At 44.3% G+C, this 17,612-nt stretch overlaps 1 protein-coding gene across 8 annotated transcripts in view; it reads right to left on the reverse strand.

Annotated features, from left to right (window-relative positions):
* The window catches only part of ADPGK (ADP dependent glucokinase), a 47,733-nt gene extending 31,479 nt beyond the window's left edge, over positions 1-16,254 (reverse strand). For 2 of the 8 annotated variants that reach the window (XM_023193098.1, XM_023193099.1), the window contains exons 1-3: positions 15,934-16,254; positions 6,766-6,991; positions 3,695-3,757 (exon numbers count right to left, since the gene is read on the reverse strand). In XM_023193098.1, coding sequence (XP_023048866.1) covers positions 3,695-3,757; positions 6,766-6,991; positions 15,934-16,166 — 522 coding nt within the window. In that variant the 5' untranslated portion in view covers positions 16,167-16,254. Of the gene's footprint in view, positions 1-3,694; positions 3,758-6,765; positions 6,992-15,720 lie in introns of all 8 variants that reach the window. The other 6 variants (XM_026447947.1, XM_026447948.2, XM_023193100.1 and 3 more) reach the window with 6 other exon arrangements.
* Positions 16,255-17,612: the final 1,358 nt, after the last annotated feature.

A 17,612-nucleotide genomic window follows, 5' to 3' on the forward strand; every position in this document is an offset into this window, starting at 1 on the left:
GGGTTCACGCCATTCTCCCGCCTCAGCCTCCGAGTAGCTGGGACTATAGGCGCCCGCCACCACGCCCGGCTAGTTTTTTGAATTTTTAGTAGAGATGGGGTTTCACCGTGTTAGCCAGGATGGTCTTGATCTCCTGACATCGTGATCTGCCCGCCTCGGCCTCCCAAAGTGCTGGGACTACAGGCTTGAGCCACCGTGCCTGGCTGAATGGGAGAAAATGTTTGCAATCTACTCATCTGACAAAGGACTAATATCCAGAACCTACAAAGAACTCAAATAAATTTACAAGAAAAAAACAACCCCATCAAAAAGTGGGCAAAGGATATGAACAGATACTTCTCAAAAGAAGACATTCATACAGCCAACAGACACATGAAAAAAATGCTCATCATCACTGGCCATCAGAGAAATGCAAGTCAAACCCACAATGAGATACCGTCTCTCACATCAGTTAGAATGGCGATCATTAAAAAATCAGGAAACAACAGGTGCTGGGGAGGATGTGGAGAAACAGGAACACTTTTACACTGTTGCTGGGACTGTAAAGTAGTTCAACCATTGTGGAAAACAGTGTGGCGATTCCTCAAGGATCTAGAACTAGAAATACCATTTGACCCAGCCATCCCATCACTGGGGATATACCCAAAGGATTATAAATCATGCTGCTATAAAGACACATGCACACGTATGTTTATTGCAGCACTATCCACAATAGCAAAGACTTGGAATCAACCCAAATGTCCATCAGTGACAGACTGGATTAAGAAAATGTGGCACATATACACCATGGAATACTATGCAGCCATAAAAAAGGATGAGTTCATGTTCTTTGTAGGGACATGGATGCAGCTGGAAACCATCATTCTCAGCAAACTATCACAAGAACAGAAAACCAAACGCCACGTGTTCTCACTCACAGGTGGGAATTGAACAATGAGATCACTTGGACACAGGAAGTGGAACATCACACACTGGGGCCTATCGTGGGCGGGGGGAGGGGGGAAGGATAGCATTAGAAGATATACCTAATGTAAATGATGAGTTAATGGGTGCAGCACAGCAACATGGCACATGGATACATATGTAACAAACCTTCATGTTGTGTACATGTACCCTAGAACTTAAAGTATAATAATAATAAAAAAAAAGAAGATACAAATGACCAATATCAGGAATGAGAAGAAAACATCATTACAAATTGTAGAGATCTTAAAGGAATAATAGAATACCATAATTAACTTTATGACAATAAATCCAACAACTTAGATGAAACAGACAAATTCCCTGAAAGATACAAACTACTGAAGTTCATTAAAAAAAAAGGAAAATCTGGATTTCCCTATATCTATTAAAGAAATCAGTTATTTAAAACCTTCCTACATAGAAAACCCTGGGCCTAGAAGGCTTCACTAGAAGGCTTAAATTCTATAAACATTTAAGGAAGGTACAATACCAATTCGACACAAACTCTGTTTTAAAAATTGAAGAAAGGGCCAGGAGTGGTGGATGAATCCCAGCACTATGGAAGGCTGAGGCAGGTAGATTACTTGAGATCAGAAGTTGGAGACCAGCCTGGCCAGCACAGTCAAACTCTACTAAAAAATACAAAAATTAGCTGGGCATGGTGGCGCACACCTGTAGTCCCAGCTACTTGGGAGGCTGAGGCACGAGAATCACTTGAACCTGAGAGACGGACATTGCAGTGACCTGAGATCGCACCACTGCACTCCAGTCTGGAGAGAGTGAGACCCCATCTTAAAAAAAAAAAAAAAAAAAAAAATTTGAAGAGAAGCTAGAAGTGGTGGCCCTATGAAGATTTAAATAGGTTCATACACATTTAAAGCACCTAACTTAAAACAGTGCCTGGTGTATGGTAAAAAACTATAGAAGGAAATGCTAGCTATGATTACCACCTCTGGAAAATACCTAGTTCTTAATCTCTGTAGTTTTCTCAGATGATCTCTCAGTCCACATTGAGAAGCATTTCAGCAAGTTAAACTGAATCTTTTTGAGAGTGCATACAGGGTGAAGTAAAGGCAGAGCCTGACACTTGAATCCTGGCTGCATCATTTACTAGCCAGGTGGCCCTGGGCACCTTACTTAGCCTCTCTAGACCTCTATCTTTGAAATCATATGATTGTTGTGAGGATTGAGTAACAGATTGCTTTTCTTTCCTCAATCTCCTACCAAAACCAGACTTGTTTTATTAGAATGCCTTCCAATCAGACTGGTCCCAGGACCAGCTACTCCAGAGACCAAGAGCAAATGCTGGTCCCAGGGGAGGTCAATACTGAAAGGTCAATCTCGTACTCAGCCCATGACCGTCCAGGGTATTGTCTTCCCAGAGGCCAGAATTATTTGTCAGGATCAGGAGGGTGGCCTCTTAGGAATCCATGAAAACTCCTGGGATTCTGATGGGAATGGCCTGGGCTCTCTCTAAAGGGCTTATGATCAATCTCCTTTTCGTCTACCCATTAGCTGGTAGTATTTCCAAAGGTCAGCCCTGGAATTTCTAATCTTCTCTATTTGGGAGTTAATTACAATTTATAAACATAATGACTGCAAAAGTCTATATTTTCTTTTTATTTTCTTTCTGAAAAGTATTTTCTACCCTAATATATCATGAGAACTTTGATTCCTATTAAAATATGAATGTTCACATTTTAATATCCTCTCTAAATTGAAAGCACACCTACCCCTACCTCCCGGTGTACAGTGTGGCTCCATATGAAATTTTCCCTGAAACTGCTGATGACCTATCCGTATTTCTGAGTTCATCTCTGGCTTCTGGTTTCACCACCCTGACCCACATTTCTATTTTTAGGCTGGTCCCCCAAAACTAGAAGACTGTTCACTATCTGTTCTCTAGTGTTAGCAGCCACAACCATTCTGCACTGATCAAGGTTATTTACTCCAGAATCATCTTTGTTAAATCTCTTCTTTGTTCCCCATGTATTGTAGTAGGTTTTAGATATATATTTCTCCTCTCTGGCTGCTCTAATCCAAACCTTAATCAGTTTACAGGACAACAGTGATAACTTTCTTGCTGGCCTCCCCCTTCACGCCTATTCTACTCATAGCAACAGAAACTTCTTACTCAGGTGTTATTGTGAACATGGCAACAATTTTTAATTCTACTTAAACCAAACAATTTAAGTCTTGAAGACACTCCCTTACTGACTGTCATCTAGTGGCTTTTATTTTTTGGCACTCTGGATCCAGGCTCACCAACATGGCCACCTGTGTTTTTTCTCATTACTTGCATAATCCTCAGTCTCAAGGCCCACATGCTCCTATTACATGATATGGTGCCTAAGAACATGGGTTATTGGGTCAAACTGCCTGGGTTAAATTCCTCATTCCATTACCTATCAGTTGTGAACCTCTGTCTGCCTCAAGTTTCCTCATGTAGAAAGGAAAAACAATGGCAGTACCGACTAGCCTTACAGGGTTGTTGCAAGGATTAGATAATCTATGCAAAGCACTAAAGACAATGTCAGGCACAGAGCAAACACTCAGAAAGTATTAGTTACTACTGATCTCCTACTATTACTGCTTCCTAACAAAAGACCCAGGGTCTGCTACATACTACGTGATCCATAAGTTGAATCAAGGAATAGATACTCATTCTTGCTCCTAAAATTATTGAAACACTAGTGAAAGGCACAGGTTTTAATCTAAAATTTTGACCTACCTTCAAATCTGAGTTGGCTGCAAATTTCTGTCCAATTAAAGCTGCATTTCCTCCTACATAGTGCTGTAAGAGAGTTCAAGGCTTTTAGACTGTATTTTAATACAACTGTATCTCACCCAAGTTTAATCATTTTTTATTTTAAAAATTAATTTATAGTCCATTTTCCCAAAAACATTTTGAGGTGATTTTACCTCAAAGGACACACAGATGAAGTTAATGCAACAGAGACACAGAAAGTGAGTAATAAGGTGAAGAAAATAAATAGGACAACCATGAAAATGAGTCTGATTGCTTTTAACTGTTGATCAAATTTAGCTCTGAGCTTACAGCCATCCAGAAGAGACACAGGAAAGAGAAAAAGTGTGGACAGGGCTTATCTTCTACATTGTAGTCCCTCTAAAATGAAAAACTTCACTATCCTGTGGAAAATCATTGAGTAGATACTATAATGAACTAAAATCTAACTCCTGAGTGAGGCACATACAGCCTTTATCTAACCCATGCTTTCCTTACCACCTTCATCTCCTGCCCTTCCCTTCCACACCCTGCTTACAGCTCTCCAAGTCAGCCTTCCTCTGTCTCTGTGCCTTTGGCACATGCTGTTTCCTTCCATTAGGACACCCTCCCCTTCTCATATACTAGGCAAAACCCTGATCACTTTCCAAGAAATCAGCTGCAGTGTCACCTTTTCTGTAATGCCTTCTCTGTTCCCCTTACCTCAATGACATTTCAGCCTTCACAACCACCCTCACCAGATAGGATTACAGATCTCTTCCTACCCCTATAACCTGAACAAACCTCTAATGCGGCTCTTGTCCGCTTGGGCTGCTATCATCTGGGTACACAACTAGGTCCTTCCGGGCAGGGACTGTCTTCTTCTTATAAGTGTTCAGTAAATGTTTGTTGCTAAATTTTGAGAAATGAAGAAACACACTGATGTGTTGGGAAATATAAAGGTTTTCCTGGGAGTAAATTCCAAAGATAATAGGCCCCTAATATAGGACAGTATTTTCCCTTAAACACCACATATCTCAGCTGAGGACCCAGAGAACAAATATTTCAAGGTTGGTGTTCCATGTTGTTAAGGATGGATCCATGCGCCTTGGAAATCTGACACATAACAGCTAAGGATGCTGTTCTATTATAAAAGGTGAAAAGCCTAATAGTGTTACCTGGGTGGAATGCTACAATCCCAGCTTTCTAGTCCTCAGCCCACACAGAGGCACAGACTAAACCAGGGGTGTCCAATCTTTTGGCCGCCCTGGGTCACACTGGAAGAATTGTCTTGAGTCACACATAAAATACACTAACAATAACGGCAGCTGATGAGCTGTTAAAAAAGAGGGGGCAGGGGGTTAAATCTCATAATATTTTAAGAAAGTTTATGATTTGTGTTAGGCTGCATTCAAAGCCGTCCTGGGCTGCAGACTGGACAAGCTTGGAGTAAACAATTCTAGATGGCAGACATCACTCTTATGCCAATTTTGTGCTGACTAACCTCTGAATTCAGGTGGGACAGTAATAGCTTTTTAGAGATAAATATGAAACTTTCTGTGATACATAGGCTGAAATTTGGCCCTTTAACATGTCAGCCTTAATGTTTTATTTAACCACGATGGCTAGAATTTACCAAAAAAAACCCTGGAAAAATAGTAAAATATTTACAAAGTAGATTTCAGAATTTTCATATAATGCTTATCAACCTGCCTTAAAAAGGCACTCCCCTAGTGAAAGGGGGTTTTATAATGTTACGAAATAACTTGGACCATCACAAAGCTAGATAAAGTTGCTGTAAAAAATTTTTTCATCAAGAAATAAAGGCAGAATCAAGAGAGAAGAGAAATCAAACTGGTGGTTTAAATTCCATAATCATAAAGACTTTTGAGCAGTGGACTCCTCATGTTAGAATTATCAAGATTCTCTCATAAGAGATAAGAATCTCACTACTGATCTCAGCTGTCAAGATGATAATTGAAATCTTAACTTGCTGTCTCCTTTAGAAACTCAGCTGGGTAATGCCTATGTCCATTTCTAATGTTCAAACAGGCAGCTTCAAAGACAAAAAACTTATTATTTTCTAAAATTTTTTGAGATAGGGTTGCACCCTGTTGCCCAGACTGGAGTGCAGTGGCACGATCATGGTTCACTGCAGCCTTGACCTCCTGGGCTCAGATGATCCTCCCACAGGCACATGCCACCATGCCCAGCTAAGTTTTTCTATTTTTTGTAGAGACAAGGTTTCACCATGTTGCCCAGGCTGGTCTCAAACTCCTGGGCTCAAGCAATCCACCTGCCTCAGCCTCCCAAGTGCTGGGATTACAGGCATGAGCCACCATGCCCAGTCTAAAATCTTAAGTCATCAAAAAAAGCAGTCACAAAGGTTTGCCTGTGAAAGGTGCCAATTAAAAATGGCATTAAGAGTGTCCCTGGCTAGAACTACCAACCTAGACTGGGTACCCAGCCAAAAGGAGGTTTAAATGAGGAGGAAGAATGGGGTGAGGGCAAGACACGGGAGATAACCAAACAACCAAAACTTAGCCTCAAGAGGCATGAGGGTACATGCAGGAGCAGGCATACTGGGGTGAGGTAGGAAGAGCCATGGTTCAGTCTCCAGCCTCAGCACTGCCTCTTATTCCATATGAACCTCCAGGAAGTGCCTGGACCATGCAGGGCTTTGTATATATTCACCAGGCGAGCCTGGAAACCACTAAGGTTCTAACTCTGACAGGTTCTACCCTGCAAACCAGTGGTTCTCAAAACGAGATTCTCAGACCTACACGATCAACCAAGAAACTCGTTGGAAAGGTAAATTATTGGGTCTCATCCCACATCTACTGAATCAGAACTCTGGTAGTAGGCCCAGAAATCTGTGTTTCAATAGCCTCTCCAAATGATTCTGACACAAGCTCAAGTATGAGAACCATCAACCTAGACCCACAGTTTTCAACCAGGGGTGATTTTGCTCCCCTCCTCTTCAAACTGGAATGAAAAGTTGCTTGCCTGCTTCTAGGAACCATATGAAAAAGGCATCTTTTCCCACCCTTCATTTACTACTGCTGAACCAAACAGACCTGGGCTCCTGGGAACTCTGACGCAACCTGGGCAATGTCGTGAAAAGTTTCCTTATCACTGAAGAAGCGCTCAGCAGCTGCTCCCTTCCCCATGAAGTGAATGAAGGTTTCTTCCAGATCATTCCTTGAATGCAGAACGCTGTGATCTTTCCCATTCCCAGGACTAAGGCCAAGTGCCTGCAAGAGCTTCACCCCTGAGAGCACCACATCAACACATGCATTGACTCTGGAAGGAGGAAAAAAACTGTGTGAAAGCAGCAGAAGCACCAAGTAGCCATTTTGCATTTAACAAAAGGAAAATGTTTCTCAGAACCTTATTCAACAGAAAAACAGGGGAAGTAGATCTGAAACCTGAATTGGAGAGTAAATAGCACATGGCAGGAGAAAAATTACATTAACTGGATGTATGTATTAGGATCAGAACACAGGACTCCTCAATAGTTTGGCAAACATTTACACTAGTTACACAGTGAGAAGACAGGTGCTTAGCATTTCAGAACAAAGCTACTGTAACAAAAATGTAACATTTCTGAGAAAACGCTGGCAGAGCCAAACTGGATTCATGCTGACTGTGTGACTTGGGCAAGTCACTAATCTCTCTGTGCCTTGGTTTCCTCATCCACAAAATGGCAATAATATGAGCATTTAGCTCATAGAGCTATGGTTAAGATTAAATATGTGAATGTATACTTAGGAACAGCAATTGGCAGAGTAAGCAAAATAGGCATTTCAGTCAAAGGCTAAGTATCAGGCATCTTCCCTCCAAAGACAAATGAGGATGGTGGTAAGATACAATAAATTACTAAATGCCCGAGTACTCCCAGCTGAAACCCTGCCTCTTAGACTTTAGTGGTGTTTTACAGACTTAGGCACACCTGCGGCTTTGTAAGAACTCACTCTTTGGCCAGTGTTCACAGGACTGACCCATGAACGTTAAAGACCTGCCACTCTTGGTTGTCTCGGTGGAAATTATAAAGTACAGGTTAAATCCCTTATCTGAAGTGCTTAAGATCAGAAGTGTTTCTGATTTTGGAATATTTACATATACATGAGATATCCTGGGAATGCGACTCATGTCCAAACACAAATACATTTCACATATACTTCATACATACAGCCTGAAGGTAACTTTATACAGTGTTTTAAATACTTTTGTCCATGAAATAAAATTTGTATTCCTTATGTGTGGGTGGAATTTTCACATATAAATACTTAATATACATTAGCGGCATCATGTCAGTGCCCCCAAAGTTTTGGATTTCAGAGCATTTTGGATACTCAACTTGTACTAAGGTTGTCTGGCATGGCCTCTCCTGTGTGTGTATGGAGAAGGTCTGTCTTATATTTTCAGGGTTTCTTTGCTAAGTCATCCCTCTTTTAAAGAGACGTTTAAATAATTAAGGTAGTTAGATGAGGTCTTCCTGCCCCTACCCCTATCATGGTAATCTTTATTCCTGCCTCTGCCTATTGGGATGTCATTCTGGCCAGTGAGGTTGGATTACCACACAGGCAGCTTCCAGCTGGCCAACTGAGACAGCACCTAATGATATGGGTGACTGGGTTTCAGAGTTAATTCTGACCAGCTCTGAAACCACAAGGTAAACTCATTAATAAAAATGTCCCAATGGATGAAATTTTTGTGTAAAATGCATAGTTATATTTCCCTTTTAGTCTCTTTCAAAAATGAAGAGGAATGAGACTGGGATGAAGAGGAATTTTACCAGGTATATTTCTACTTTTAACATGCATGTGTTCCTTTTATAATTTTTAAAATGACATAACTTTAAAAAGGTTTGTATGCAGACTAGATATTATTTACATCACTTAAGGAAGATTTACAAGGGCAAGGAAGAGAAATCCTCCCTTAAGACACAACCAGACTGGATCCTCATTATAAGGGTCCTTTTTATTAATTCTTCCCCTAGGGATTCATGTTTTGAAAGGAGTTTTGCCTATCAAATAGCATTGAAATACTCACAGTTTCTCTTGTTCAAGACATACATAATGACTCTGGTCAACTGGAGAAGCATAACCTAAGAGTTACTACGCCTTTCAGTGCATAAAACATCTAGCTACTCTAATTATTTGGCCCTTCTCTTTAAAAGAGGGATGATTTATGGCAAAGAAACCCTGAAAATACAAGCCAGAACTTCTCCATGACACACACAGAAGGGGCCATTCTGGACATGCACGTGGCAGTTGCTTAAAAATATGTTTAAAATCTTTCCTTTCACAGCCTTCAATGTTAAGAAACCAAACACACCTTGCAAACTGTCTCAATTTTACCTCAGACGTGGTGCCCTTTATTTCTAATGAATGCAGCATTAGATTGGTAGGTAGAATCAATAGGAATACAAGTATCTCTGGCTCTCAGATGCCAGTAGGTTCCTAAGTTTCAGACAATGAGGGCTTGAGTAAGGAAGAATACCATTTCCTCCAGACAGCCCAGTCTAAAAATTGTATCCAAATGGATTTGGGTCCCGAGTCTGAAGAGAAAAGGTTCAGAAATGGAGGGAAATCTGTCTTTGAAAATAACTACTTCAAAAACTATAAACACCCTCAAGCCTGCAATCCCAGCACTTTGGGAGGCTGAGGCAGGTGGATCATGAGGTCAGGAGTTCGAGACCAGCCCGGCCAAGATGGTGAAACCCCTGTCTCCACTCAAAATACAAAAATTAGCTGAGCATGGTGGTGGGCACCTGTAATCCCAGCTACTTGGGAGGCTGAGGCAGGAGAATCGCTTGAACCCAGGAGGTGGAGGTTGCAGCCGGCTGAGACGGTGCCACAGTACTCCAGCCTGGGTGACAGAGCAAGACTCTGTCTCAAAAAACAAACAAACACACAAAAACTATAAACACCCCACTCTCCATATCTAGTACTGCTGAGATTTTAAACAGTCTGACTCCTCAAAGGTGAGAATGGGGAAAGCTGTTCAGTATATTTTGTGACACAAGGCAAAACCCAACAGAACTAATTTTGGTTACAAAATATCACTATCATGGAACATTTTCCATTCCTCACCTCATCACATCAGGAAAACTGGGGGGAAATAAACAGTTTCTCAGACTGGTTCATGGTTTACTTGATAACTTTTTATAATTTAAAAAAACCAGGCTGAGCACAGTGGCTCACACTTGTAACCCCGGGAATTTGGGAGGCCAAGGCGGGTGGATCACCTGAGCCTAGGACTTCCAGACCAGCCTGAGCAATATAGCAAGACCCCATCTCTACAAAAAATACAAAAATTACCCAGGTGTGGTGGTGCACACCTGCAGCCCCAGCTACTCAGGAAGCTGAGGCAGGAGGATCACCTGAGCCTGGGAGGCAGAGGTTGCAGTGAACCAAGATGGCATCACTGCTCTTCAGCCTGGGCGAGACAGCAGGACCCTTTCTCAAAAAAACACTGAACATCTACTACATGCTAGATGCCAAACAAGTACTTTACATGTACTTTCTTGTTCTGTTTTATAAAACTTTAACCAGAATAAGAATCTTTCTCTGCACTTTTTCAACTCAATAGCATCACAAAATGTAAAAAGCATTATTACCTAAGATGTTGTATTATCAAGGGGAAATAAAGGGAGACACAGTTAAAGAATCAGAAAACAAAATTATGCTCATCTGACATGCAAGCAGAATCTCACACTTGAGTAAAAAATGTGTATTAGATGACAGTGTGATTTTGGAGAAAACACAGATGAAACAACTGGAAAATAGGTCAAGACAATAGATGCTGAATGTCAAAATGGGCTGGGGGGGGCTGGCAAAGAGGGCATAGTTCTCCCGTCTAGACCGTAAGTGCCTCTAAGGTAAAGATGATGTTTCCTATCTCCTCCCTTCTGTTTCATCACCTGTAAGATGTTTTCTAAGGTTTTCTTTTTTTTTTATTTTTTGAGACGGAGTCTCGCTCTGTCACCCAGGCTGGAGTGCAGTGGCGCGATCTCGGCTCACTGCAAGCTCCACCTCCCGAGTTCACACCTTTCTCCTGCCTCAGCCTCCCAAGTAGCTGGGACTACAGGCACCTGCCACCGCGCCCGGCTAATTTTTTGTATTTTTAGTAGAGATGGGGTTTCACCATGTTATCCAGGATGAGTCTCGATCTCCTGACCTCGTAATCCACCTGCCTTGGCCTCCCAAAGTGCTGGGATTACAGGCGTGAGCCACCGTGTCAGGCAATTTTTGTTTTTGCTAGCTTTACATTATGTGCATCAGCTGTTATAAGAGCTAATCATAATCATTAAGACATAGAACTGTAAAGAGATGGGGGAAAAAAAAGGCTGGGGCAGTGGTCCCTGGGCTGAACTCTAGCTCCTGCATCTAGACAGAGAAAGGCGGCTGATCTTTAAGAAGCACTCCATGCTAGGCAGGCATTTTCAGATAGATTAAACCTATTTGCAAAATGCTGTAAGATTGCTAAGTAGTCATCACTGCTTTCAGCTGAGAAAAGTAAGGCTATGGATTAACTAACATTTCAAAGGCCACAGACAGGCGGAGCTGAAATTCAAACCCAGATTTATCTGATACTGAAGCCCACGTAGGAAGTACACACAAGCAAAATTGTACACGAAGGGATTAACCTTGTGTTTGGATACAATAAAGAATGATCTAGCTACAATGGAGAATTCATACAGGGGAGAAGACCAAGATATGTTTCAAGGGTAGGGGTGAAGCCAGTTCCAGAGGCAATACATATTAGCATGAGGGTGTTTTTTTTTTTTTTTTGAGACGGAGTTTCGCTCTTGTTGCCCAGACTGGAGTGCAATGACACGATCTCGGCTCACCACAGCCTCCATCTCCCGGGTTCAAGCGATTCTCCTGCCTCAGCCTCCCGAGTAGCTGGGATCACAGGCGCACCATCACGCCTGGCTAATTTTGTATTTTTAGTAGAGATGGGGGTTTCTCCATGTTGGTCAGGCTGGTCTCGAACTCCTAACCTCAGGTGATCCGCCCACCTCAGCCTCCCAAAGTGCTGGGATTACAGGCGTGAGCCACCATGCCCGCTGGGTTTCATCATTTTTAAACCAATGAACAACAGGTACCAGAGTCTGATTTAGAAGCAAGGTAAGTTTCCTAGAAACACCTTAAACACCTTAAAACTCCTGTCCTTTACTTCTTTGACCCCTTTCCACCAGCCCCTTAAATGCCTCCCAGAATTCCACCTTTACCATTTTTACCTTCTCTTCTTCTCTTTCTGGGTGATCTTATCCAGTCTCTGGCTTCAACCTAAGTGCCAGTGTCTCCAAAATTTGCAATCCTGTTTCTCAATATATTCCTAAAAACCAGCTTCTCATTATCAGTAGCTGACAGAGAAGCTTCATCTGAAATCCCATAACAATGTATGTATATTTCTCCTCTAAAATCCAATTTATCTTCTTAAACTTGTTTCTTTTTCTTAAATCTCTCTTAATGGCAATAACATGGCATCAACCAGGAACCAGAAATGGGAAAGACCAGGTTTCAATTGCTCCTCTGGCACTTGATAGCTGCAAGATCTTGGGCAAATAAATCAATGTGTGAAGACTTGGTGATAATGTCTGTTATCTGCCTGCCCCATAAAGTTGTTGCACTGGTCAATTTTCATAATGCTATAATGAATTGCCCGGGACTGGGTAATGTATAAAGGCCGAGGTTTAATTGACTTACAGTTCAGCATGGCTGGGGAGGCCTCAGGAAGCTTAGTCATGGTGGAAGGGGAAACAAGGCACCTTATTCTTAAGGTGTCAGGAAGGAGACGTGCCGAGCAATAAGAACTCACTCACTATCAGGAGTACAGAATGGGGGAACCGCCCCCATGATTCAATTACCTCCACCTGGTCTCTCCCTTGATTAGCTTATGGGGATTACAATTCAAGATGAGATTGGTTGGGGACACAAAGCCTAATCATATTAGTTGTTATATTTAATACTGGGCTGGGTGAGGTGGTTTACACCTGTAATTCCAGCACTTTCAGAGGCCAAGATGGGAGGCAAGGCCTGAGCTCAGTAGTTCAAGACCAGCCTGAGCAACTTGGCAAATCCTCTCCCTACCAAAAATACAAAAATTAGCCAGGTGTGGTGGTACATGCCTGTAGTTCCAGCTACTTGGGACACTAAGCATGACAGCTCAAGGCCATAGTGAGCTTCATCATGCCACTGCACACTCCAGCCTGGGTGACAGAGTGAGATGCTGTCTCAAACAGAAAACAAAAACTAAACAAGATATCCAATACTAAAAACCTGTCGTTTTTGACTGCCTTTCTTTACTCCACCACATCCAACCTATTATTCAGGTTATCTCTCAAATCTCACCTCTTCTACATCATTGCCAAGTCTGGTTCAGGCTCCTTTCTCCCTTTACACAAACCCTACAACAACCTCTTATACCAGTGTCACAGTCTCAAGACATTCCTCCTTATGAATCACATTAAATTGCATTTTGAGTGTGTCTGTGTGAGAGTGTGAATACGTGTGTGTCTCTAGAGAAGTGAAACTACAACCTCAAAATGAGATTCTGATACAAGTACTGCAGCTGCTTCCCCTCATCCCTCCACTTATAAATCCCCCTATCTTTGGGCTAAAAATCCTCTTTGGGGCAGGGCACAGTGGCTCACACCTGTAATCCCAGCACTTTGGGAGGCTGAGGCGGGCGGATCACAATGTCAGGAGATCGAGACCATCCTGGCTAACATGGTGAAACCCCGTCTCTACTAAAAATACAAAAAATTAGCCGGGCGTGATGGCGGGCACCGGTAGTCCCAGCTACTCGGAAGGCTGAGGCAGGAGAATGGCGTGAACCCGGGAGGCAGAGCTTGTAGTGAGCTGAGATCGTGCCACTGCACTCCAGCCTGGGCGACACAGCCAGACTCCAAAAAAAAAAAAAAAAATCCTCTTTGGGAAATAAATGATGAGAAGCAGTTAAACAGGTTAGAACCACTGCTCAAAATCCACCCTTCACATTCCCACCAATTCTCAACAAAGAACTTGTCATCAGTTAACTGCTTATAAGCCTTTATGGCTTCCCCCATAAAAGGCCCTTCACAATCTGGTCCAACCCTTCATTCTCAGCATTATCTCTTTACAACCTTCTACCATAAGATTCTTGCTCGAAAACAAGGCTGACCTGTTCCCAAACAAACCATGTACTTTTTCACATTTGGTTCTCTTGCCTAGGTGGACCTGTTCCCACTTTGGCTTGGAGAAATCTCATTTCTTCTTTAGTGTCTGTCCTATGAAAGTCACTGTAGTAAAATATATTTTCCAAGATGGTCGCAGTAAGATGTCCCACTCCACATGTTCTTCTCACAACGTGACACGGATGCTCCTCCCATCAAGGTTTGTTCTATGTCCCCTCCCTTAAAACTAGGTGGACCTGTGACTGGTAGAAGAGTTCCTATGTGCTTCTAAGATTAGGTCGTAAAAGGCATTAAGGCGTCTGCCTGGTCCTCGTGGGTTGTTCCTCTTCTAACCATAATTGTTATGGACTGAACTGTCCACCCCCCCCACCCATTCATATACTGAAACCCTAATTCCCAGTGTGACTGTATTTGGACATGGGGCCTTTAAGGAAGTAATTAAGGTTAAATAAGGTCACATGGGTAAGCCCTAGCCCAAAAGGACTTAGTGTCCATATAAGAGGAGAGGCACCAGGAGCGTGCATGCGCAGGCTAACAGTGAAAAGCCAGCTGGCTGCAAGTAGGAAGGGAGGCAACATCAAAAACCAATCCTGCCAGTACCTTCATCTTGGACTATCAGCCTCCAGATCTACGATAAAACAGATTTCTGTTGTTTAATCCACCTAATTTGTGGTATTCTGTTCTAGCAGTCCAAGTAGACTGATACAATAATATGTGTTTTTCCAGTTAAGTGAGGCGGGGACCTTGCTTCACCCATCTCTGTATCTTAAGAACCTAGAACAGACCTGACGCTAACCATGTAGCTGGTGAGTATCTGCTGAATGAACGCACATAAAGCAAGGAAGGACAATTTAATCCCAGCACTTTGGGAGGCCAAGGTGGGAGGTTCGCTTGAGCTCAGGAGTTCGAGACCAGCCTAGACAATATAGCAAGACCTCGACTCTACTAAAAAAAAGAAAATAAATAAAAAAGTGGTTGGGCGTGGTGGTGCTTGCCTGTTGTCCCAGCTACTCCAGAGGCTGAGGCAGAAGGATCTCTTGAGCTTGGGAGGTTGAGGCTGCAGTGAGCAGTGATTGTGCCACTGCACTCCAGCCTAGGCGACAGAGAGAGAGAGACCCTGTGTCCAAAAAAATAAAACAAAAAAAATTATAGCTAATATCGAATGCTTTTTAAAGCAGGCACCATGCTAGAGAGATTACATGAATTATGTCATTTAATCTTCAGGACAAGTTTGCTCTACTTTACCCCTCCCAGTCCCAACGCTCCACAGAAAGTAGTAGTCTACATGGTAGAGGGCCTGCTTTTATGTGGTGGTTATACATAACTCTGAGGTCATGGCAAGAAAGTCAAATTGAACTGAGATAGGGACTAAAGTTAGTGTTTACAATATCAACACTATAAAGGGAATAATTACATTCCCAAGGAAAAGTACAAAGAAAGGAGGCACTGTGATTTGGAAGAACCTTAAATATGCAATGTCACTGAAGTCAGGGGAAGAAAAGAGTTTCACGGAGAAGGACGTGTTCAATGCATGGAAGGTTGCAGAGAGCAGATAAGAAGACTCAAAAAGGCAAATCAGAGAGGAGCTGCAGTACAGTCGTGTGGTTTCTAAACTACACGGCGTTACGAAAGCAAGTGGGTAAAGGCAGAAATCACTCGTCTTCAAGAAGTTCAGAAGAAAGAGGAAGAAGAGTGTTGTCAAAGTGGGTAAGGTCAAGTATCTTTGACTGCAAAACAACAGTCGCCAGAAGAGAAGGGGCTAAAAGTTGGAACGAGGAACAAGGCTCGGAGAAAGGTGTCAGACAAAGAGGGATCAGCAAGAAGCTGTTAGGGCTGGTCCTACCGGGATCAGAGAAAGGTGCAGAGGCCAGCCGAGTGGAAAGAGCAGCGGTGACGAACCGGGTTCCACTCAGACGTCCGACGCTTCTCGCCAAGGGGCCAGCGCGGACAGCAGCGCCTCCCGGGGACCTCTGGGAAGCCCTGTTTCTGGGCGGCTCCGCCCGACCTCCAAGGCGGACCTCGGAGGTTCAGAGACCCAGGCCCCGCTGGCACTCACCCCACTGCCACGCGGCGCCAGCGCCGGACTGGCCGCACGATAAGCGCGTCCCAGGCTGCCGCCAACCGGCCCTCAGGGGAGACGGGTCCCGGGGGCGCAGGCGCGGGCCCCAGACACAGCGAGCTCCACAGAGAGCGCAGCGCCGAGCCTGGCAGCTCTGGCTCCAGCAGGAAGACGCAGCCCACGGCCAGCGCCAGGAAGCCCGCGTACGCGGAGCCGCGCCACAGGGCCATGGGGACCGAGGCGCCGCAGCTGCGCGAACCGACTCCTTGCCTAGTCCGCGCCTCTTCCGGGCTCGGCGCGCGCTGATGTTGACACAGGCACTACGTCACAAGGGCGCGCCACGGGCCCCCAAGGGGCGGGGCGACGGGAGGTGCCACGACGTAGCGGGTGGGGAGCCCTCGCCTCAGTCGGAGTCCTGGCACTGCGGTGTTGCGGCCCCGGAGGAGGTGGGACAACGGCGGTTGTGCCAACCCGGGCGCTGCACCCCCTTCCCGGAACTCTAACCGTATCCCCAGATAGAGGGATGGGAACACATTTGCTTTCCCAGTAAAACGAAACGGACAGATTACGGACAGATTGTGAAGAAGCGGACAAACCTCGCGTTAATATTCGAACCAGTCAGTGTCCCCATTGGCACGGATCACATCCCCATCTTTTAATCCCTCCGTTCGCCCCGTGTCCCCTCATTTACTAGACTCGTCCTCTTCCAGGCCTGGTGCTCGGCGCTTCTGAGAGGAGTAGGCTCACAGAACAGCAGCGCTACCGAGACCTCTGGGGTACGCGAGGCAGGGGGATTCCGCCCCTTTGGAAGGTGGCCGAGACCCTCAGGCACTTTTCGTCGAGACAGGAGAGCCCGCAGAGATCGGCAGAGATCGTTCTCTTCTGGATAACCAGATTCCACAATCAAACCTTGAAATAACCCTTTTGGGGGCGCTGTTCCCTTTAACAAACTCTGGAAAATGTACACAGTCTTTTGCACAACACGAGAGTTACGTACGTGGGTTAAGGAACGTTGTTTTCTTTTGTTCCCCATTGGTGACATCACTTAAACCCAGCCCTCTCTTCGTTGATACGACTTTTTTGTGCATGAGGCTAGGTTGAGAGACAGTGAAGCTAGGCTTGGTACCAGCTCATTCTCAGCAGCCATCATGCCTGGCCTAGTCTTGTTCCCTGGCCTGTTTCCACTTTTCCAGCTCTGTTGCCTCCTGACCTTGGCTTTGTGTCCAGTTTTCCAGTGTGACCCTGACGTTTGGACTTGGCAGCGACACTTCATTTCCCTAACTTTGATATTGGGCATTAGTCTTCATTCTCCTCAGCCCCACCTCATCAGCTTTTCTCCATCCTGGTCATCTACCTTCCCGCAGTCGATCCTACCTGGCCTACCTGACCAGGCCATCCCTTTCGACAAAGATATTCACACAGGAAGAGATCTGGGCTACCTTGGAGAAGAAGCCAAAGAGCCAGTGAGATCTTTATGAAGCCATGAAAGCCATCTTCCCTAGAGTTGCCTGTCACTTCTCTCTCCTCAGGGAGACGTGTCAGTCAGTTCCTAGAGAAATCGCTCCTTATCACAACCCTCAGCTGTCAGGTTTCCCGGGCACCCAGAGGGGACTGAGCCAGCAGCTGACCTGAAAACAGCGAGTCTGCTGACTGTCCAGCAACCATTTTCCTCTATT

The sequence above is a fragment of the Piliocolobus tephrosceles genome, chromosome 6 (genome assembly GCF_002776525.5).
Source record: "Piliocolobus tephrosceles isolate RC106 chromosome 6, ASM277652v3, whole genome shotgun sequence".
Classification (NCBI taxonomy): Eukaryota; Metazoa; Chordata; class Mammalia; order Primates; family Cercopithecidae; genus Piliocolobus; species Piliocolobus tephrosceles.